The sequence below is a fragment of the Eumetopias jubatus genome, unplaced genomic scaffold (assembly GCF_037043125.1).
Source record: "Eumetopias jubatus isolate StellerSeaLion01/CBP00866 unplaced genomic scaffold, mEumJub1_p1.0 scaffold_8, whole genome shotgun sequence".
Taxonomy (NCBI): Eukaryota; Metazoa; Chordata; class Mammalia; order Carnivora; family Otariidae; genus Eumetopias; species Eumetopias jubatus.
The window spans coordinates 41,515,220-41,539,061 of record NW_028274814.1 but is presented as its reverse complement, the minus strand read 5'-3'; the positions used below and the strand labels follow the sequence as shown (position 1 = coordinate 41,539,061).

Sequence of the window (23,842 nt, the reverse complement as noted above, 5' to 3'; positions counted from 1 at the left end):
CTAAGGGCAACAACACCACCGGCAGCCCCACAGCCCTAACAGACACTCGGCGGTTCCCTATATCTTACCACCCCCACCAAAGGGGACTTCAGGTCTCCCACTCCCTCATACGAATATGATCCATCCTGGACTCTTGGCTTGTGCACAATGTAAATGCTATAATACAACAGTGTGACTTGGGGGCCCTGCCCACCCCTCCTTAGGACCAGCTGATTCCTTCAAAGGCAAGGGCTTGAGCCCCGTGAGTGTCCTGGAGATGTCAAATGATGGTTTCTGTAGAACGTCGGAGCTCATTTTGTACGTGACAAGACTGATTAATAGAAGCTAAAGCCCCCTGGAAACCAGGACTCCGAGGCCTATGCTCCTTCCACTGCCCCACGTTGGTTCACAGCCCCCTGCCATAAGTCACAGGCCATCGCCCAAGGTGTTTCTTCCAGAAGTTTTTTTCCCAACAGAATGCACTCCGCCCTTTTTGGCATCCAGTCTGCTTTCTATCCTACTCGGCATCTCTACAGAGAAATCCCTAGAGTTTTTCTCTACGACAACTTTCAGGCCCTCCCCTCCCAAATCCCCCCTACTCTAAATGATATCTTGAGCCTGTCTTGTCCAGAAGGGTGAACATCACCCTTCCTGGAGTCCAACAGCCCAGCTGTATCCCACACCGTCCCCTAACAAGAAACGACACAATTCTCAGGACGGGGACCCCTGACGTCCAGCTGTCATTCAGGAACCAGTTAGGTTGCAAGTTGGAGGTCACTGCCATGTGTTTGTTGAATGCTACAACTGAACTTCAAGATTCTGAACATCTGACCTGTCCCTCTACACCATCCATCACCCCTCATTTGCAGGTGAGGAGTGAAGACACCCCAAAATGACATAATATCATCAAGATCGCATAGCTGGTCAGACGCAGAACTGAGACTGGGACATAGCATGGGTTGCCCAGCTCCTGAAATGTTAGCACTGTCTGTGGTCTTAGAAACCAGTTTATTCCAGGCTCTCTGGTCCCACGTCATTGTGTTGCCCGCTCTGTTGGATTTGGACTCCTTGTGTCTCCTGCCACCGCCCCCAGGCTCTCCCCGTGGGCTTCTCAGTTTCCTGGGCCTCTCTGTCTGAGGTTTGCAGAGACGAGTACATCATGTACCCAGCTGAGATTCTCAGCAAGCTCACCACGGCACAGAACCCATTTTGCCAGTACTCTTGCCCCCTGCAAGACAAGCTCCCTGTCCTCCAGCAAGTACTTAGCCAATGAGAGCAGGACCATGACCATAGCCAAGACCCAGCCGCCCCAAGCAGCACCACCTGCCCCTCCGTCTGCTTGCCTTTCCACTCAGGAGAGGGCTCTGTCCTCAAGGGCTTTGGACCCTCAGGCTGCTTTCAGATCAGGCCCTGAAGGTGGGTCGACCGTGGTCGGCTTTCTCCTGAGTTATTATCACAAAGCAGGCAGCTCCTTCAGTCCTCCAGAGCAGAGACTGGGGAAGCCCTTCCACTTTTCGCTAAGAGGAAAACTCACTCCCAGATTCAGCCCAGCCAGTCATAATCCGTTTTGTTGGGAGCACTGAGCCCTGGGCTTCCTAGGCAAAATGAGGCTGCCAGGCGTCCCTGTGTGCAGGGCACTGCTGCGGAAAGAATGAGCCTCAGAGCTGGGCTTGTAACTCACTATAGCTGCTGCCCAGCATGGGCAAGGCAGCCCGTCACTGGGCGTGCGTGTGCACACGTGCGTGTGTGTGCATCACTGGGCATGCGTGTGCGCATATGTGTATGGATGTGCGTGCACGTGTGTGCCCGTGCAGGTGTGCAGATAACAATCCTCACGTGGATGTCACAGGAGCGCTGTGAGCGTGGAGAGATGGCACAGGAAACCTAGAAATATCAAGCATTCTACCAACTGGACAAATTGCTCTTTTGCTCTTCCAGATGCAGCAACGCACTCCCCTCTCTGGCCTCACCTGTGAAGCAGAGGGCTTCTAGAGCCCCTGCTGGTCTGACACTCTAGGAGTGGAGGACTCTCCCGCCTTCCTGCCACTTCTGTGCCCCTAGTGCACTAGGGTCTTGCCTGTAGACCGTGGCTGGGATGACCTTTCCGATTTACTGCCTCTCTGTCATCTCTTTTGTCTCTCTCTGGCCAAGCTTCTGTTGCTGTCCCTTACTGAGCCTTCCATGGCAGTCACATAGGATGTCCCAGCTCCTTCGCCCTGGGCCTTTTTGAAGGTGGCAGGGGATGCCCTCTAGTTCCCAGATCAGATACCATGAGGAGGAAAGACTTTTTGAAAAGTGTTAAACATTTGTGAACATTCTTACACGATGTAGGAAAGAGGAATGTGTTCTCAGAGAAACGGCATTGAGGTCCTTTTCTCCGAGGACCACTGTGGGGTACAGTTCTTGTCCCTCTGGACCAAGACTCTGGGTAGGGCCAAGGCCGCAGAGAGATGATTTTGACTGGCCCAGGGGCTAGGATTAGGAGCTGTAAGCCCATCTCAAGGGTGAATGCTGCTTTTGGCTCCCTCCCTTACCCCTTCTCTTCTCTTCTGACCCTCCCTCTACCCGCCACCCCTCCCCCACTTCTCCACATCCTTTGCATTGGCAGATGGAAGTCTGAAAGTATGATCCATCCCCCGCCGCCCCCCAGGGATACTTGAATTTTGTTAGGGGAACTTTGGAAAGGATTTTAGGCAGTAGGGGGAGAAAGAAATAGGAGGACTGTCTCCTCCTCCATTTTTGCAATGAGGGAGTAAATTGGTGAAAAATAACAATTATCGTTGCCTTGATATATCATTTCTACATATGTGATCTCATTTGAACCTTATTATAGAATCCCTAAAGAGGCTGTGGATTACATTACAGCGAGGAACCTTCAGAGAGGTTAAGTGATTTGATCCACAGCCCACAGCGGCCAAGTGGCAGAGACAGGACCAGAACTCAGGCTCCCCTGGGGCTGGGGGGGAACCTGCACAGGGCGGCTTGTTGCCCCTGGCCTCACGTGCTTCCGGACATGTTGGGGGTCGTTTTCTGATCCAGAAGTGATAGGCTCATTCCACCTTGCAGGCATCGACTATCGGGTGAAGATGGTGCGAGTGGACGACTCGTTCGTGGCGCTGCAGCTGTGGGACACGGCGGGGCAGGAGAGGTGAGGAGCGCCCCTGGCCAAACCCTGCCTCCTCCACCGGCCGCCGAGAGGGCTGCAGGTGCGGGCTGCGGGGGAAGCCGTGCAGCCCCTGACGTGTGGCCCTCGGTGGCAGGTACCGCTGTATCACCCAGCAGTTCTTCAGGAAGGCCGATGGTGTCATTGTCATGTACGATGTCACCGCCAGACAGTCGTTCCTGTCGGTCCGGCAGTGGCTGAGCAGCGTGGAGGTGAGCTGGTGACCTTCCTAGGAGCGCTGACGCTGACTCCTGCCTCCCCCTGTCCCTGCCCGTCTCCTGCCCGTCTCCTGCCCGGTCCTCTGCTCTTCCAAAACCTGATTCAGAGCCCGCCTTCTCCGCGAACACCCCGGTTCAGGCGTCCGTACGGCCATTCACCCAAGCCCAGCTCTCAGTACTGGGGATGAATGAGACTGACACAGTCCCTGCCCTCACGAGGGTGGGGGCTTGAAAACCAGATCACACCCATAACTGTGTCATTACAATCGCCATAAGTGCCTCGAGTGAATGGGCTGGGATTGGGGGAGGGCTCAGAATGGAGAGAAACCGGTGTTTAAACTGAGCCCCACCCATGTTCTTCTCCTTTTTGCCCCTCTGTGTTGTTCTGGCTCCCATGGGCCCAGCTATGCCCAGCCCAGGAGTGGCTCCACACAGTGTCTTGGGGCCTCTGTCACAACCCTTCCCAAGAGGGGAGGTTGATCTAGAATGTGAGCACCCCTGGCTCACCGCACAGTCACCCTGGGCAGGGCCCACAGGCAGCAGACCTCTTCTCTGAATTCTGGATTGGCCACAAGACTCGACTGTCTTGATTTATACTTGCAATAAGTTGCTGTGTAAGTGCTTTGTACTTTCTGGCCATCTGCCTGTTCTTCCTCTGCCACTCAGATGCAGCCTTCTCAAGGCCAAGGTCGGGGTGCACAAGGCACGTATTTATTTGACAGATCCTCAGTGGAGTCTTTTAACAAAACCATCAGCTAGGATGCCCCACCTCCTTCCACCTGCAGGATCCATGTGTTGTTCATGTATTTGTCTGAAGCCCTGCCAGGCACTGTTCTAGGCTCTGGAAATTATAGCAGCAGATAAAGAGACAAGGTTCCTGTCCTTGTGGGGTTTACTTTCAACCTGCTGCTCAAGCCCCTAAGACCTGGCATAGCCCTTACCTCCTTACCACACTGTACCACTGCTGTGAAGGACACAGTTGCCAACCCAGCTCCCTGCCTCTGGGTCTCTTGAGAACTGACACTGCGTAACAGGCGCTTGGCACGGGCCCCACGGAACTAGTGCTCAACAGATGTGGGACGAGTGAATGCATACCGCTATCGTTGGGCGGGCAGAATCCTGGAGTTCTTCATTTCTTCATCCTGTTGGCCCTAAGACCTGTGATTCCTCCCACCAAAATCTGTTTCTCTTAGAGTTTAGATTGGCTGGGCCACTCCTCTCTCTGCTGTGAATCCACATCCCTCTCATTTCCAGGAAAAAAGAAGGAACAAGAGTGGAAACCAGATTCAGGGATTCTCTGAAATTTGCTCCATACAAATTATTTCTCGAAATGATCGTGCTTGAGAAATTTACAGTAGAGAAAATGTTAAGTTTTGACACGTAGTGAATGGCTCTACGCCGAGCTAATAATGGAGGCAAATGGGATGGGTAATGTGGAAGCAATTCCTGTTTAAACTTCGGAATTTATGACATGATTCTTTTTTTTTTTTTTTTTTTTTTTTTTTGATAGTGCGGCAGATTTGTCTTCCTCACAGAAGTTAGGCACCAGGAGAGACGTGAGGGATTGTCTAATCTGGTGGTTCTCAAACTTTCTTCCTGGGAACCCTGGGAACATGAGGGCTTCCCCCAGGCACTGGGGAGGGCTCATCCCCCAGATCATTCAGCGCCACCTCTGCTTCATTCAGTTTTCTCTATTGGAAGTCCAGGCACAGTTTTGTTAGACGGGAGAGCTTCCCTGTGAAAAATCACTGATCTAAAACAGCCATCTCATTCTCAAAGGAAGAACTGGAGGCCATGACATCTGTACCACCCAGTCTCTTCCCAGCTATGCCTGTGTCCTTGTCCACTGATATTGACATCTTGAGACAGACGGGAGCAGGCAGAGGCAGCTCGAGTAGTCTGGGATGAGTAGGGATGGGTAGAGGAAGCAAACTTGTGGAACTGTGCTCTCTGCCCTCAGTAGGGGCTGTCGCTTCTGGGGCCCCGGTTTTGCACCCAGAGCCCGGGATCTGGCTGGACAGGCGGAATATCAGGTTGAATTTGGCAGCAGCGGCGGTGAGGCAAAGACATAGCAGAGGGCCACCGTTGCAGCTAGAAACACGAGTTCGGTCATTCTCTGGAAAACCGGGCCAAGCCCCGGATGTCTGGCATGTTCCCAAATGGGCTGAAAAGAATTGTCAGCACGTACCTAGCGAGAGTTCCCAGGGAAACCCTAGTGCATCGATGGCCCAGGGAAGCCACGTGGAAATGCACTTAACTCAGGATTCTCCAGGTGAGGGTGGGGCTTTCCTCTATAATTTGGAGTTTGAATGTTCCGTCTTGAGAATAGCAGCAGAAGGTACAGGTAAACTCTAAATGGGGCTGCCAAACCTGGATAATCAGGATTCACCTGTGGTGCTTTCAAACAAAACAGACGCCAGGCCTTCTCTCCCAGATAGAATGATTCAGAGCCTGGAAATACAACTAAGAAAAAGAAAAAAGCAACAGTTCCCCAAGTGATTTTGATTCTCAGCTGCCATGATTCCAAGCCTGAAAAGTGCTTCTCAAAGTTCAATATGCATAGGAATCTCCTGGGGAACCTTGCTAAAATACGGAATTTGACTCAGCAGGTTCAGAATCTTGGGTAGGCCCTGCGGTTCTGCATTTTCTAACAAGTTCTCCAGCCAGGCCAATTTGGCCAGGCTGGGGACCACACTTTGAGAAGCAAGGCCCTGAATCACTTTCAGAGATGTCTGTGTTCCTTCCACAAGAATCCGCAGAGCATCACCCACCTGTCTGGTGCGGGCGAGGCGCTCTGGGGGACTCGGTGTGGGGACCCAGTCCAGTGGCCCCAGGGGATTGCAGACAAGCGGAGGGGTGGGGGCAGCGGTTGTGTGAACCTGTGAACAAGTGTCAGATGGCGGAGTGTGTCGAAGGTGTGGAACAGTGAGTTCGTGAATTCAGTTATTCTCAAGATTCTTGAAAAGCTAAAGTCATTCTGCCTTGGCAACCAGCAATCAGAGGTGTCAGGTGACAGATTAAAACCTGACACCTAATTTGATCAGAGGGAACTGAAAATAATAAGTACTTTGTATTTGTGGAGCACCTTATTTTTCCATGGAGCTCCAAGCACTTTGCCAACTGCCTCACTCGGAGAAGGGAGGGTGGAGGGGAGCTTTAATAACAGGCTTCACGTTCTGAAGCCTTATTATTAAGTGAATGCTGGCCAGCTGTTGGCATCACCCCTTCCTCCTGCAACCTGAAAAGCAGTGCAAGAAGAAAGGCCTTAAATTGCCCCAGATTATATGTGGCAAACACTCACTCTTGGAAGAGGTTGTGTGTTGGGGGGAGCAGATGCTTGGCGGGGGAGGGGGGTGCCTATGGAGTCCCGTGAAAAGGAAGTTCTTACCATCCTAGCTCAGCACTTCCTGGCCGCAGAACTGGCCAGTCACCCGATGACAGAGTGGACCAGAATCTCTGACGGGTTCCTCCTGGGCCCCACATTCTTACGCCATATGGCATTTCATCCTCTGGGGAGGGGAGGGGTCCAGGGTGGAGCAGGAGTGTGCGCAGATGAGAGGACCCTAGAGGATCCTTCCAGTCCCGACAGAACCAAATCCTCCGGTGCAAGAGACCTAACACACACCTGCGCAGCTTTATGAGGTGGGAGAGCCCGGCCCCCATGGCTGGCCCCCTGCCCCACCCTCCCTCATTGCCCCCACCCCTAGGCAGCTCTACCTTGCGCACAGGCCTTCTGCAGGAGAGGCCCAGGCACACTCTGTGCTGATTCTCCTGTCATTTTACATTCCCTGTGTACCTTACAGCACATCAAAGCAGGTAGCCATTCCTGCCACCTCAGCTTCCCCAGCCCTCCCCTACCTCCTTCTCATCTCTGCTAGGTAGAACTGGTTTAACCAGTCTAATCTAGAGAAGAAACTGGCTGGGCCCTCCGGGTCCCGTGTTTAGACCATGGGATGAACTGGACATCTGGAGACTTTGGGGCCTGTATCAGTTAGGGAAAATCGGCTTTGGTACAGGTCTGAACGGGCTGGTATTTTCCCCGAATCCAGTTTGTGGGTCCCCAGTGTCTGCAGACTTGGCATGTTGAACTTCCTGTTTCAATCTTTTGTCACTCTGAGGGCCCTGTATTGTTAGGCCTGTAAGTCAAGGAGGTGGAAAATGACGAGGTCATGAAGCCAACAGGAGCAGTGACCCGAACTGGGAAAAAACTTGGAGATTAATTTAATGCAGCCTCTTATTTTATAGAGGAAAAGTCCTGCGATCCAGAGAGAGGAAGTGACTTGTCCAAAAGTCCCCACAGCTTGCCAGATGCCCAGCCAGAACTAGAGTCTAGTTCTAGCCACTGTGTTATGCTGCATTATGCATTATGTGACAAGAAGATCACATGGTCCATGGGTGAAATCTGCTTCTGAAGAATAGGTGTTCATTTCTTTTTCAGTCCTTCCCATTTCCGCCTCAAAGCAGAGCACTTCATTAGCTCAAAGGGGCCAGGCCCACTTTCCGCTCCCTTTGTGGACCACTAGCTAATTCTCATTCTGTGATCTTTGTCATTGGAGGCAATGCACAGCGCAGAGCAAAAAATAGCAGTTTGATTTTTTTCCCCCATGTTCCAAGTTGAGCTTGAAGTGCTGGCAATTTAAAATGAACTACACAAATAAATCTTGTTTTGACTCATAGTCCAGGGGGTGGATAAATATGGAAACCCCCAAGATATAATTTTGCAGTCATTTTTTTCGTAGCATAACTACATGCTTTAATGTGCTGAGAAATTTTTTGTTCTGGCTCCAGAGAAATAGCAGCACTATCCTGGCTAAGTGCTTTTTCTTGCCTCCCAGCAAATGGATATTAACACACACACACACACACACACACACACACACACACACAAACTACAGCCAACCAAACCCAACAGCTGCACGTTCTGAGCTGAATGCCAGTCCTCTGCTCCAAGTTGACAGCTCATGTTATTTAAAGTCAGAGGTGGGTAATCTTTTGAATTTCAACACGTCTGTCTTCCAACAAGCTCAAGTTCAAAGAAAGGCAACTAAAATGGTTGGAGGTATGGAAAGGCTTCTGGGCCGGGTGTCAGCGGATAGGAACCAGCTGCGTAGGTCCATCCCATAGCTCATAGAATAGAGTCTGTGAAAAGGAGTGGGTCCCACACACAGAGAGGTCATGTGCACGGCTAAACAGCTTCGATTCCTTCCTCTGACCTGCCATGCCTACAGAGTTCTACCAGCATCTATAGAAATGTCACCAGAGGTGGAGGTGGACCTTAGACTTGTTCGCCAAAGGAGGTGCACTTTAGACTTTTAAAAGGAAGCGTTGCTTCATCTGGTGGGTCATGATGAGCCTCTTTGTGCCAAGCAGTATATAGGCTGAACAACTATCTGGGTACCTGAAAGGTGTAAGGTTTGGGCAGAGAGCTGAAGACTTGAGGTTAAATTCAGAGAGGGCCATGAGACAACTACCCCAAACCCAATTCTCCCCCATGCCCTGTGTCAGAGCCTGGTGTTGGGCCAGGGTGCTGATGACTGACTCCCATGATGGATGGCACACTCTCTGGCCTTGTGTGTGTGCTCACTTATTTTTGCCATATTTTTGGAGATGCGCCTAATTCTGTATCAGTGGCGGGCCAGGGCCCATAAAGGGAAAGGGAGTTGTCCACAGTATTTGCATGAGAGGAACAATGCAAAGAACAGAAGCCACAGCTCGGGGGGGGGGGGGGGGGGGGAGTATGGGGGGCTTTTTTCTGTTCCTTCTAAGATGTTTTATTTTTATATCCAGGAATTGCTTTAAAAAAAGAAGACTGACCCCCCTCCTTCCCTCAGAGAAGCAGCCCTGCTGTTTGTGGTGCGCAGGGCTCAGATGCTGGGCTTGTGACTCTTCCCTATCTGATCCTATTTGGTCATTCGGTATCCACCATCCCTTTTGCAGGCGAGGAGACTGAAGCCATCACCCATTCCAACATACCTGAATCCGGGTTCAAATTTTGCCTGGGGATTTCAAGTCTGATGCTCATATTGTCAGAGTTTCCATGTCAAGAAATCCCACAAGCCTTAGTCATCCCTCACACATAAATCTACAAATATCTTTCATGTGCTCGACACAGCAAGCCTTTTGGCCCATTTCCCTGCTTCCTCCTTTTTTCCTTTTCTGTGAAAAAGTCTTCGCACAAGTTTCTGTGGCACAACACAGTCAGAAAATGGGGCTATTCCCATTACCCAGCACTCTGGTAAGAGGAAGCCACAGCATGGTCTCTCTATACCATAAGTGGTTTCTCATTTGCAAATATTTGGAATAGGGTGCGATCCACTTAGCACCTCAACTACAGTGCACATAATTTGATCTACTTTTGGTGGCTCAGAGGACACATTCCAAATTATGGAGTGCTTTTGAGCCATCATTACCAACATGAATTACCATCTGACCCTGGATAAATGGAAATACCACTTTGAGAGAGTTCTAGTTAGTAAGACACTAAATAGCAGAGAGTTCACTGGAAATCAGAATTTAGAGAAAAATGTTGGAGAACTGTGGACCCATATACTAAAGGGTCCTCATAACTCGGTGACTTTGTTATTGAATGTTCTTTTGAATTCTCTGAGTCTTAATGTTCTCATCGAGTAAATGAGAATTTTTTTCACTACGGAACTGCAATAAAAATGAATGTGTAGATTAAGGAGCCATGGAGGCTTAATCTCAAAAACAATTGCATTCAAACTGAAAACGTGTGAACCCATTGGAAGGACTTGGGACATGTATTTGAAGTGGTTAGATCCAGTGGCTAAACTCTTGGCAAAACTGTAAGCCATTGTTGGCTTCTGTCATCCCCCAACCCTGTCTATTTAGTAAAACATTTTAGCTACAACGAATAACTATTGGTTACCAAATTATTATTAAAAGCCCCTAATTAAATATCTCACTAAGTAAAAATAACAACCTGCTTACATGTGAATATTATCATATTTACTCACTAATAGCTGTGCACCGTGGGCCCTTTGTTTGGACTTGGGGGTGTGGGCCCCTGGCTCATATGCCACAGTCAGCGGGGGAGTAAAGAGAGTTGACCCCATGAATATGCCTGTTACTTGTGGCCGGGAAGTAGAGCTTCTGTGGCCACCGAGCTCTTCCCCACGCAGGCCTCAGTGCACCTGATGACAGGGATCTGTACGGCCCCGCGTGGTGACCTCCAATTCCATATACAACAATCACAGACGGCGCTGGGGACCCAAAACCATGAATCAGAATTGGACCCAACCCTCAGGGAGCTTATGTGCCCCATGTGAGGCCCCTGAAGATGCCACTTCTAATCAAAGCAGCCCTAGAACTGCTCTGAACCTCACTGCATTAATTCCTTTGCTTCATTCTGGTTCATTTAGACTAAGTCTGGTCACTTAGGAGTGCTTTCAGGGACACTATCAGCCGTGGAAAAGGACCCATAGTTCACTGGCGTCTACTGTCCCCTCATCCTGTTACCCACAGCACACCTGGGGGAGCCTGCATGTCCCATCCAGCAGGGATGGGTGGGGAAGGAGGTCACTGCACAGCCCAATCTGGGAGGCACCCGGAGGCAGGCCTGAGGCACCTTGCAGAAGCCTTGTAAACTGAGGCTCTTGGAGAAGGTGACGCTCCCTCTCAGCTTTTGGGATGACTATATTCTCGCCTGGCCTGTTGTGGCAGCAGGGGATTCGCAAGCCAGATTGCATCTTTCCCACCAGCATTTTAAGCCTGCCCTTCTGGGCTTTCCTTATGGATGCTTCTCTCAGTTGGGGGATTATCTGTTCTGCAGGAAGCTGTGGGAGACTACATCCCTGTTCTTCTGCTGGGCAATAAAATTGACAACGAGAAAGAGCGGGAAGTTCCGCGAGGCCTCGGAGAGCAGCTTGCCAAGGTAAAGAGGAAACGTTTCCGTCTCTCTGGACAGGGTAGGACCCTGAAGGCAGTCAGGCCTGTGCCCAAGAGCCTTGGTGGGAGCTTTCTCTGGAAACCCCCTGGGAAGGAAGCAAGTGGGCAAGGTGGGTGTCCTGGCATCATGGGAATGGCCCAACTCCTGCACACGTGAAACTTTCTATAGAAAGCCACACATCACAAGATAGACTTGGCTGGGGATGACCAGAGTATGGGGAGTTTTCCGAAACTCTCTTCGTTGGGGCTCAGAATGATAAGTTCTTAGATAGTAAGAGGTTACTTATTTAAATCCCCTATCTGCTACTCAAATCTCTTCTTCTGTGTTTCCACTTGATCACCTCCAGGGATGAAACACTCACTATCTGTAAGGCAGCTTAGCTTGTTCTTCTTTGAACAGCTCTGTTAGAGAACTTATCCCTTCTATCAAGATTGAGCCCCAGGCTGTGAACTTGAGATAAACTCAGGGCATGCACTCAAAAACTTAGCTTTTAAAATAAGCATCAGCCCTCTTGCCCAAGCTGGGGACCTAAGAGGCTTGATGGAAATCAGGAAGCAAACAGTGCTCTCTCCTCAGCTGTTTCTCCTGCCTCCGAGTGGTTTTCAGGGAACTGTATTTCTGGGAAGATGGAGGTGCTTTCCAGCCCCAGGATTCCATACTTTTTAGTGTGCTTGCTCCAAACAGGGACTCATGGCCCCCAAGGCTGGGCAAATGGGCACCGATGGTAAGGGTCAAGGAGAAAAGGAGGAAAAAGGGTGACGAGGTAGCTGTCTCTCTGCCCTCCCTTATCCACAATACCGAAATTTGAAAGAACTCTGCCGACAGAAAGTTTTCTCCTATCTCATCTGGCAGAAAAATCTGACCAGAACTGACGGGAAGCTACTTATGGTCTTTGTTTACCTTGCTCCAATGAATTTTCAAATGTTTCACCAAAGGAGTATTAGTATGTTTGATTATAGGGTGTTGGCCCAGACCCATGCAGGGTAATACAATATACAGTATATACATCTGCTATTTCTCTGAAACTCAAAGCCTCTGGATTCCAAAGTACATCTGGGTCCAAGGATTTTGGCTAATGAACTGCAGACCTGTATTTTTATGATCCCATTTTTTTTCCTTTTGTCTTTTTTTGGTCCATTGAAAGCAAACAAACAAACGAAAACAAGGCTCAGAGAAGTTGTGATTGACTTATCACACGGGTCCTCAGGGGTGGAGTCAGGAAGCCAGCTGGAAGGCGAATCACGTCTTCTAATTCTAGATCCTATTTACTACCCCCCCCCCCACCATGGAGCCTTTATTCTTCCACAGACTGACCCAGAGTCAGGCTCCAGCAGCAGTGTGGATGGGGGCTGGGTGAAGGGGACAGAGGATGGAGCGGGGCCCCTGGGGCGTGAATCAGGAAAGCTGAACTGGGAGCCAGTGTTTGTGGTCTGCTGATCTGCAGACCACAGAAGTGTCCTTGCTCAGCTGCCTGCATCCCCACAGGGCATCAGCCTCCAGCGCTCCATGCCATTAGCACTGTCCTGAGGAAGCAGGAAATCTATTAACAGGACTGCTAAATGGATATAATGATGAGCCTTGACCAAGAGCAGCACAGCGTCTGCCTACTGAAGTGATGGATAGTTGTCCTGTGGCCTAGGCAGCTGGAATATTAATTAACTGGTGTGAAGGAGATTTTCTACTGGAGCGCCTTCATGACATCTGCCCCAAGGGTCGAGGAATGCCAGTGTCCTGGGAAAATCCCCGCCATTAATTCCATAAGTCATTGAATGAACAGACCCACCGTTTGCTCCAGGCCCTTGGTTTCCCTGACTGTGCAGTGGGAAGAACATGGCCCATCCGGCCTTTGTATCTTTGCCTGCATTGTAGGCTGGTGCGAAAAAGAAACGAGCATGTACATACCTGAGAGCAATTTGGGAAAGTGTAAAGCACTAAGGCAGCATACTGTTTTGTGTTTTACAATTGTTATAGCTCACCTGGGAGATGGTTACAGAACTTGCCTTAGATAGGGAGCCCGAGGAGAGGGAAATCAACCTCCTCCTCCAGAGTAGGGAGGAGGAGAGGAATGAAAGGGGTGTGCGAGGGGAAATGAGGGATGTGGGTAGAGGCAGACAGCATGTTCTCCCACCTCCCATGGCTCCGTTGAGCTCCCCCAATACTCTTTCTGTCCCCTCTGTTTTATGATTCTAGGAGAACAATCTGATCTTCTACGAATGCAGTGCCTATTCCGGTCACAACACCAAAGAGTCCCTGCTCCATCTTGCCAGGTAAAGACGCACATCACAGCAGACAGGGGCCAGTGGGAAGCACTGCATTCACCTCTGTGCAGACCATACTCCCTCTGTCTGCCTGAACCTTCAGGATAAAGGGGCTGGAGGCCTAGGCCTTTGTGTGGGATTCAGGGACAGCCCTCTGAAATACAATAAGGACAAAAAAGAAAGCCTCCCTGCCTCTCACCCCCACTGTAGTCTTCTTCTGCATCTTAAAAGCTGCCTTTTTCCCAGGGATCTTCTTTTTAAATGCAAATGCTTCTGGGAAAGGTCATATCATAGGTCCCTCAACACTGGCTAATAGCAGGGATTAGTTGTTGGCAGCCAGCTGGAAACAACAACAGTTATAATGTGGGCTCCAGGGGAGGGGGTGGAGAAGCCAGGGAGAGGAGGGGCTCTTTGGGGGGAACTAGAGGCACCAAGGGGACAGCGCTCAAAGGGTTAGTTCCACCAAAAGACTGTTTTCATAAGCCTCTGCCTGTACCAAAATTAAAAAAAAAAACAAAACATAGAGGATCCTTTCTCAATACTTGGACATTCACTCATTTATTCACTTATTTATAGGCATTCATTTCATTCCATCCATCCACCTACCCATCCATCCATCCACCCATCCATCAATGAATACATCCATCCACCCACCCATCCATCCATCCACTCACCCATCCATCCATCCATCCATCCATCCATCCATCCATCCACCCATCCACCTATGAATGCATCCACCCAACTATCCACCCATCCATCCATCCACCTGTCCACCTATGAATCCATCCACCCACCCACCCATCCATCCATCCACCTATCCACCTATGAATGTATCCATGCACCCATCCGCCATCCCCCCATCCATCCATCCACCTATGAATCCATCCACCCATCCACCCATCCCTCCACCCATCCACTTATGAATCCATCCACCCACCCATCCACCATCCACCTATGCATTCATCCATCCATCTCTCCATCCATTCATCGATCCATCCATCCACTCACCTATCCATGTATCCAGAACAACTTTATCTATGCATTGGAGAGGTTATGGAGTTATGGAAGAATATGGGGAAAGTTGTAGGCTTTTCTCTGACACTGATTCCTAGGCCAAGTCAGTCTACCTCTCTGAGTTTTGCCCCTAACATAGGAACATCAGTCATACCATCCCTGCTGACTCAGGTTGTTGTAAATATCAAAACAGATGCTAAAGGTGAAAGCACGTTGAGGGTATAAAGCAGGGATAAGATACTTAGCACTATTTTTAATCCTTCACCTCTTACATTTAATCTGGAACTGTGGCAACATGGGACAGACCTTCTATAGAGTTAATAACCAAAAAGTATATTTTTTGAGTCTCTACTGTGTGCCAGGTACTATGATAGGCTACAGAGACAGAGAGACAAAATACACAGTCTCTGCCTTCAAGCAGCTTTCTCGCCTGAGGGAGCCACCCAGGGAAGCAGTTCATTCTGACATGGGGTGATCCAGTTATAACAGAGGAATAGTCAGAATGCTGTCAGGGATACTTTCACCACCTGGAGAATCAGGGGAGGCTTCTTGGAAGCGGTGTCATGAAGGATCCATATTGACTAAACGTCTTTACAAATTATGGTTACGTTTCTGTACTTCCCCGGGGGAGACTTAAATACACTGATGCTCTGGTGAGGCTGAGTCCCATCCTTATCATCCAGATGGCCTATAACCAAAGGACCTAGCAGCTCTCCACTGCTAACACTATACCTTCTCCTCTCCCAGGATCCTCAAGAAACAAGAAGATACAGCGAGGGAGGACACAATACAGGTTGACCGCCCTGCCAAAAAGAAATCTTGCTGTGGCTGATAAGAGTCCTCCTAGGCCTGCTCCATGCAGGCATGAGGTCACAGGACTTACCCTGAATCCTGAACATGGGCTCCTGCTTGGATGCTTCCACCACAGCCTGCCTAAGCCTTTGTTTCTGTCAGTGACTTGCCTCCACCAACAGGAAAGGAAGCACAGCCAGTCAGAAAAGCCGCTCTTGAAACATTTTGGAGTCTTCTTTCTCTTCTCTCTCTAGACCCCAGGTGCCCATTTTCCCCCAGCTTGGTTTTGTGGGGAAAAGAAACAGATGGGCTTTTCCAGAAAAAATCACCACGTGCCTTCTCCACCTCCCTTCTGCTCCCCTTGCCCTTAGGAGCTGCAGCACCCTGGTTGCCATGGCAACTGCACAGGGCCAACGTGCTGCTTCCTGTAGGCCAAAGACACAGCACTGGGGCAGGGCCAGGGCGGTGGGTCTTCCTTTGGCTCCTGTTCTCTGGATATCAATAGGATGCTCTTGGCATATGCTTTGTGGACCTTGAGATGCCCACGTGGTGTTGAGAAAAGCAAGCCAGGGCGTTCACATTCTATTGCACACCCCAACCCCAGGGGTCCTGCTCCTTGCCAGGCTGCAGAACCCCGCCTCTCAGCAGCCGCCATGCCTCCTGTATTTGTCCCCTTGGGATCTCTGGAACGTGCCTTACAAGAAACCCACACCCACTCCTCTCAACCACCCACCCATGACCCTGACTCCAAGGTCGACTGTGGGTGATAAATGTGTGCCTGGGGTTAGGGAGTGGGCTTTCCTCCTACTTAACTTTGACTAAGAGATGAAAAGAAAACAAGGGAAAAAAAACCCATCTGCTGCTAAACAGAGCGACCATTTCTGGAGTATAAATAAGGTATATATAGCTCCGTAAAAGCCATTTTCCAATGTTTCTCAAAATAGCTCTTCAAAAAATTGTACATGATGATTAATGGGGTAGATTGACATGAACGCAGTGAGGCCCAGCACCAGGTCCATAGTTACAGACTTCATTTTATTTTATTTTTTTCCAGAAGACTGTATTTTAAAAAAGAAAGTATGGCTGTGTTGTTGACATATAGCTGGTGTTTGAGAAGTGAGCAAGGTGTAGCTGCAGGCTTCAGCACCCCTAGGACTTCACCAGCACAGGGCACTTCCATTACAGGGAATGATCTGGGCCCATGCGTGGTCCCTTCGTCTGGGTGGTGGTGGGTTCCCAGCCCCAGCAGGGCTCAAGCATCACTGGCTGGCCGTCAGGGGGGCTGGCAAGGGGAGGACATTCTTGCCCTGGGTGGGAGCCTGGATGAAAAGATCATAAAGATCACTCCCCATTACCACTCTAGGGTTGCAGGCCCAGCCCCACAGGAAAGTGAGTGGTATCCATACCCAAATGGGACAAAATAGGAAGAGAGAGGAGCAGAAAGTCTCCACAGGTCTCCAAGAAGATTCAAGACAACTGTACACAGCCAGCCAGGCAGGAGAGAGTCTGCTGGTCAGAGTTCCCAAGGGTGTTCCCTTGTAGCCCCCTCCCTGGACTCCTAAAACGGTCAGGGCCCCATGGGTCACCAGAAAAGTGCCTACCTCTTTTTTGCAGGCTTTTCTCTCCCTCATTTAGTGCTTGGAGGCATGAGGGAGCCCCTGGAGGGTGCAGCACAAAAGCCAGCACTGAGCACCAAGTGGTGCCCCACGATCTTGGGTAAGCCAGATCCCTGTCTGGGCCACCATTTCATCAGTAAAATGAAGGGTGGGTTCTTTGATCCTTCTGGCTCTTCTTGCTCAGAGTGCTTATAATGATACCTTCATTTTCCAACTTAGGCTGGCCCTGGCCCCCAGTCCAAATTTGAAGGGAACTCACAGGAAACTCCTTTCTCTAAGAGAGGGCCCTGGCAATTGTCTCCTTCGTGGGATGCAGGAGATGATGGGTTACCCTGAAGTGGCCCTCCAATATCTGTGTGGGTGTGTGTTGCGGTGTGAATATGTATGGTTGTGGGGGTGGGGGCAGATAGGGGATAAAGATCACCATAAAGAAAGGAAATCAAATCTCCTGCTTCTGAAAACAAAAAGGCAGAGATGGCAGTTGGAATTTATAGGGCAAGTAGGCTATATCTGGAGTTTCCCAAGCCCACAGATACCTTTCTCCCCTATACCAAGTCCCTAGCTTGGGGCTGCATTTTTCCATTTAGGAAAAGGGCATTTAGGGTTTAGAGCAGTGTGGAATGACCCTAGTGCCTGACCCTACAGCATGTGGGGTAAATCCCCACAAAGCCTCAAAGGTCCAGGCAGAGAAGTGAGGGCAGGAAGGATCTTTAGGCCCCTGCTGATTCTTTCTCTAACCCCACTTGAAACAAGTATGGAGGATGGGAGTTCAGAGAGACTCTGAGAAGTTCTGTGTCCCCAGGTTGAAGCTTCCGCTTCTCTCCCCGTTCCCTTTACGCTATCAAGGTGATCAAAGTCACGCCTGTGGCTATGAGCCTGTCCCAGGGCCAGGCAGAGTGCTGTCAGAGAAACCTCTGGCTCCAAACCATTTACATTTCTGCAGTGATCTTGAGCAAGTCATCTGGCCAGGTTTCCTGTTCGTCTGTAGATCAGAGGTTTCAGTGTCTACCTCACATGGACACTTTAAGTATTAAATGAGGCAATGAATGTGAAATACTTAGCACAGTGCCTAGCACACATAGGTGCTAACAAGTAGGGGCTACCATTGTTGTCAACACTGAGTCACTGCCCAGACCACTAGCCTTGCCCTAATTTCAGATTGAGAACAGCTAACACTTACTAAGCATCTCCCCGTTAGTGGGTGCTCTCACAAACACTACCTCATTTGAGTACCCAGTTGCTGAGCCCATTTGCCTGGCATACGGACTTGTTTTCATCATTGCCTCTTGGCCCTGTTCTCCTTTGTTCCTGTGGGTTTCCCTGGTTTTTCCAATCAGTACCCATATTTTATAGTATCTATGGTCTGCTTCCACATAATCCACATAATCCGCTCTGCCTCTCTGAGTGTGGTTCTCCAGGACGCAGACAGCAGCTGAGACCTGGTACCAGGGTGTTTACCTAAGAATGATCTGTGCTCATTACCAACCTTGGCCCCACATTTTCTTCCCTATTCTGACTCCTTGTGCTGCTTCTGGCAACTGCTGCTGCCCTCAGCCCTGAGTTGCCAAACCAGGGGCTTCAGCACCAAACCAAAGACCCGGTTGTTTTTATGGGTTTTTGTTTGTTTGTTTTTAAGATTTATTTATTTATTTGAGAGCGAGAGAGAGAGAGAGAGAGAGAGAGAGAGAGCATGCACAGGGTGGAGGGGCAGAGGGAGAGGGAGAGAGAAATTCAAGCAGATTCCACGCTGAGCGTGTAGCCTGATGCGGGGCTCGATCTCACAACCTGAGGTCAGGGCCTGAGCCAAAACTGAGAGTTGGATGCTTTAACCAACTGAGCCACCCAGACACACTGCCCCAGCTGTTTTTGTTGCTTGTCTAGCATTTATCTTAGTTGACAGTCTGTTTGGGTTCTTTTCTGTTCCTCTGTGATACACTAGCTTTCTTCTACCTCTCTCCATCCTGTACTCTTTCTCTGTTCTTAACACTTCCACCCAATCTTGGACTCCCCTCTTCCCTACTCTACCCCCTGGGCCCATTCCAAGCCACACCTGTATGTTCTATCAAAAATAGCTCAACTCTTTGTCTCTGTCACTAGCAGTCAATGCCCCAAAGGATCTTAAACCAATTTCAGCTAAGGTATTAATGCAAATGGTGGTTTAAGGTCTATATGTCTACTTTAACAAAGAATTTTAAAGAAGGCAAAACTCTAGCTCAAGGGAATAAATCCCTAGTGGTCATGGGGGTCAAGTATTTAGGACAGAGGTGCCTTCTCCTAAGGTGGTTTGCTTTGAGTATTTTGGGACTCTATCTCTGGGTTCATAAATGTTTATAATTGTTATGTCTTCTTTATGAATTGACCCTTTATCATTATAAGGTGTCCTTCTTGCCTTTGGTAACAATTTTTGTCTTAAAGTCTATTTGTCTGATATTAATAGAGGAACTCCAGTTCTCTTTTGCTTGCTATTGCTGTTACATTTTCCATTCTTGTACTTTCTCCCTATTTATGCTTTTAAATCTAAACTGTGTCTCTTGTAGACAACATATAGTACAATCATATTTTTTAATATATTCTTCCAATCTCTGCCTTTTCATTGGAAAGTTTACTCTGTTTACATTTAACATATTGGGTAAAGTAAGATTTATGTCTGCCATTTTGCTGTTTCTTTTCTATATTTTGTAAGTCTTTTTGTTCTCTGTTTCTCCATTACTGCCTTCTTTTGTGTTAAATAGTTATTTTCTGGTGTACTATTTTAATTATCTTGTTATTTCATTTATTATATATTTTTTAACTTATTTTCTTGGTTGGTGCCCTGGAAGTAACCCTCAATATCTCAGTTTATAACAATCTAGTTTGGATTAATACCAACTTAATTTCAATACTACACAAAACATTGCTCCTGTATCATTCCATTCCCCTCTCCCGTATGTTGTTATTGTCACATATTACATCTTTATACATTTTCTTCCTGTGAACATAGATTTGTTGTTATTGCTTTTATGCAGTTCTCTTTTAAATCAGATTTTAAAAGAAGTTATAAACAAAAAAAATGGATTCATACTATTTCCTATATTTAATTATGTAATTACTTTTACCAGTGCTCTTTATTTCTTCATGTTGATTCAAGTTACTATCTAGTGTCTTTCACTTCACCAGTATTTCTTGTAGGGAAGCTCTGCTAAAGACCACCCTTCTCAGTTTTGTTTATATGAAAATGTCTGATTTATCTTTCAGTTTTGAAAGATAGTTTTGTCAGATATTGAACTTTTGGTTGACAGGGTTATTTTCCCCTTGCTACTTTGAATATACCATCCACTGTTTCTGGTCTCATGGTTTCTGATGAGAAATTAGCTGTTAATCTTATTGAAGCCCTTTTGTATGTGATGCGTTGCTTCTGTCTCGCTACTCTCAAAATTCTTTGTCTTTGGCTTCCAACAGTTTGATTTTGATGTATCTAGCTGTAGATCTCTTTGAGTTTATCCTGCTTGGAGTTTGTGGAGCTTCTTGGATGTGTAGATTGATGGATTTCATCAAATTTGGGGAGGTTTTAGTCATTATTTCCTTAAATATTCTTTATATCCCTTTCTCCCTCTCCTTTCCTTCTAGAACTCCTGTGATATACATGTTGGCATGCTTGATGGTGCCCACAGGTTTCTGAGGTTTTGTTCATTTTTCTTCATTATTTTTTGTGTTCCCCAGACTGGATAATCTCAACAGCCCCATCTTCAAAGTCACTGATTCTTTATTCTGCCTGCTCAAATATGGTATTGGGAACTTCTAGTGAAATTTTTGTTTCCATTCTTGTACTTTTCAATTCCAGAATTTCTGTTTGGTCCCTTTTATAATTTTGTCGCTTTATTGATTCTATTTGCTGGGACATTGTTCTCAGACTTTCCTTTAGTTCATTAGACATGGATTCCTTTAGGTCTTTGAACATATTTAAAATAGCTGGTTTAAAGTTTCAAAGACCTCACATTGCTAGCCATCTGTACTGTGCACAAATCAAGTTCTGCTTACCAGTCCTTGCTTCCTTCCTCACACTTCACACATTTCCAGAACTTGTCTTATGCCTTAGCCCCACCTCTAATCTCCTCCCTAAAGCCTTTCCTGTCTTTTGGATTGGAGGAGGGATATGAAACTCAGAAATCTTTCAGGTCTGAGAACCATCCCCTCCACCTTGAGCTTCTGGATATCCTGCTGGAGATGAGCTGCCCAAGGATATGTCCACCTCCTTGAGGAAGTGAAAGAAGGCCAGAAATCCTCAGGCAGTGTTCCCTTTCCTGCCAAGAAGCCAGACATTCCACAAAATTTCACTCAGAAGGGATAGGTAGGGGAATACTACAGATCAGAAGTGTCCAATTACTTCAAAATAATGAAATCACAGTACATGAACATACAGAAACAAAGATTTAAGTAACTTCTTGCTGACTGGGCTTAGGAGCACTGTCACCTCTCCTCCTGTTATTTGGGGGGAAAGAAATTGGCTACACAATTCCCAACCAAGTTCAGTCAAAGTCTATAGGATTTTACTTTATTACTTATTTCTTCCCTTCTTATCTGGGTGTGTGTGTGTCAGGGTGAGAGGGGTAGAGATGGTGATGGTTGACATGATGTAGGGTCTTTCTAAACCTCTTCCACTTCCTAACTCCATCAATGTCCCTATTAATAAATATGTTAATTATCAGCAGTAACAGTAACAAAGAACATCATAACTCCAACTTTCACACAATTCAGTGGAGCCAGTTTCAGTGAAGTGCCCTAGTTAGGAAGAACCTTCCTGGAAATGACGGGAGTTGGGAAATCATATGGTGCTTGGATGAGAACCTGAAATCAATGTAGAAACTGAGAAGCATTTGGTGAGGTTGTGTTCATTTACCATCTTGGGGCAGGACTAAATCAAGTCCAAGAATGGACCCCTCTGTCAGGGCTGGAATTTCATCAGAACTTTGGCTCTGATTTGGAAGTGGTGCTTGCAGGCTCTTAACATAGCACCAGGAGACTCCCAGCCCAGCAAATGAGGACTCTTAGGGCCAGTGAGGCATGTGCCATCATAATGAATTATGACTGGATCCATCTGACCTATAAAAGTAAAACTACCCATAAAAACTCTGCACTATTAAGCAAAAATGCCCAAAGAACATGGACAGAAGGAATGGGATTTTTTTAACTTGGAAATGAAACAGGTAGAGCTCAAGGAGCCTCATAATGCAGTTGAGTAAGATGACTATGGAAGTAGAATTCATTGAGCATGTGTAGCACCAGGTCAAGGACAGAGTGTCAGGGTATGATTTAACATCCAGTCCATAGGCTCCCCAAGGCCATTCTGTAATAATATTATATTGTGCTTATTTGTACACAGTGCCCACAGGGCTGTAATGAGTGAAATGCACTGGACTGAACTCCTGAGCATTCATCTCTGCCTCATGCTTGGCACGGTGTCTGGCAAACAATGTTTGCCTTGTAGGAACAGTTGAGAACAGAGCATCATTTCTCAAGAACAAGGCCCACCACTTGGTGAGCCACTCCACTGGAGCCCCAGTTCCCAGAGGCTAGATGACTGGGTCCCTGTGATCTGGTAGACCCATGGGGTTGCCTCACTGGTTCAAAATGAGCTGCTGCTTCTGGCTCTTAAAACAGTGCTGAGAATCATTCCAGCTGCTGTGATTCAATTGCATTTCAGACAGTGTGATGCCCATCAAAGCATTCCATCTCATCACCCTGCAGCCTCCCCAGCTGTTGCTAGTAGCAATCCATTACCCTCAGGCGGCTCAACAACTCAATCTGACTTGGGCTCCATGCCTCTGTGCATAAAAGATGCTTCTTTACCTGGTTCTCTTCCTCCCTGGTATGGAACCGACCATCTTTACCCAGACTGTGCCTCTCCCAGATGTTTTCTCTAACCCATAATGATCTGCTCAGAATAAGAACCTGCACACAAGTTGTGTGGCCTTAGGCAAAAGCTGGAACTTCTTGGTGCTCTGAGCCTAGCTTCCAAATCTGTAAAATAGTGTTCTCTGTCCTACTATCTGCTAGTGTGAAGGTCAAACAAGACCTCCGGGGAAAGGGTTTAGTCAACTGAAAGCTTCTAGACAAATGTTAGTTATTACATCATCTGTCTCCCTGTGCAAAAGACCAAAACAAAATAAGGAGGAAAGAAAGTCCCATACTTCTTGGTAACCAGGAGAAGCTGGGGCCTCAGGTAAGAGCATCTCCCATTTCTCTGGGCTAGTAGAATAAGGAAAACTTGCATTCCTTCAAGCTACAGACTTCTGTCTAAGAATGCTTTGTATCTTTCCCCTCTGCCTTGAAATGGGACAGGAGCCCAGCATCACAGACTACAAGGTTCTCACTGGCAGGGTTCTGGTCTCATTCATTTTTCTATTTACATAATAGATGCTGGGTGTGGATGTGTAGTTTTGTTGCCCAGTCAAGACTTCAGATAGTGCACTGCTAATCAAACCACCTTTACATATATGGTTTACAGACTCTTTCATTTTGGGATGGTAAAAAGCTCTGGAGTTGGAGGGGAGTGATGGTTGCACACAATATTGTGACTGTACTCAATGTCACTGAATTGTACATTTGTGAATGGTTAAAAATCGCAAATTTTACATTTTGTATATTTTACCATAATACATTTTTTTCAGAAAACACTTTCACAAACAATTATGTTCCATGAATAAATATAGGATTGATTCTCTTCAATGCCCAACAACTGAGGGTCTAAGACATTTCTCTCAGGTTTTATCAGAGATAAGGGAGCAGAAAGGAAGACAGGCTTATTTAATGCCCTCAATGCTTCAGTGTACTCAAGGGGAAGAAATATCTGGAAACCCACAAGTATACAGTAGCATTCCATAAAAATGCCATGACCACAATCCCCCGGGTCCCCT

The 23,842-nt window shown here is 47.8% G+C and overlaps 1 protein-coding gene across 6 annotated transcripts in view; it reads left to right on the top strand.

Annotated features, from left to right (window-relative positions):
* The window catches only part of CRACR2A (calcium release activated channel regulator 2A), a 137,768-nt gene extending 114,153 nt beyond the window's left edge, over window positions 1-23,615 (top strand). For all 6 annotated transcript variants that reach the window (XM_028121063.2, XM_088025874.1, XM_028121065.2 and 3 more), the window contains 5 exons: window positions 3,046-3,127; window positions 3,240-3,354; window positions 11,153-11,254; window positions 13,460-13,536; window positions 15,289-23,615. In XM_028121063.2, the coding sequence (XP_027976864.1) occupies window positions 3,046-3,127; window positions 3,240-3,354; window positions 11,153-11,254; window positions 13,460-13,536; window positions 15,289-15,373 (461 nt within the window). In that variant the 3' untranslated portion in view covers window positions 15,374-23,615. The remainder of the gene's footprint in view (window positions 1-3,045; window positions 3,128-3,239; window positions 3,355-11,152; window positions 11,255-13,459; window positions 13,537-15,288) is intronic.
* The last annotated feature ends 227 nt before the right edge of the window (window positions 23,616-23,842 follow it).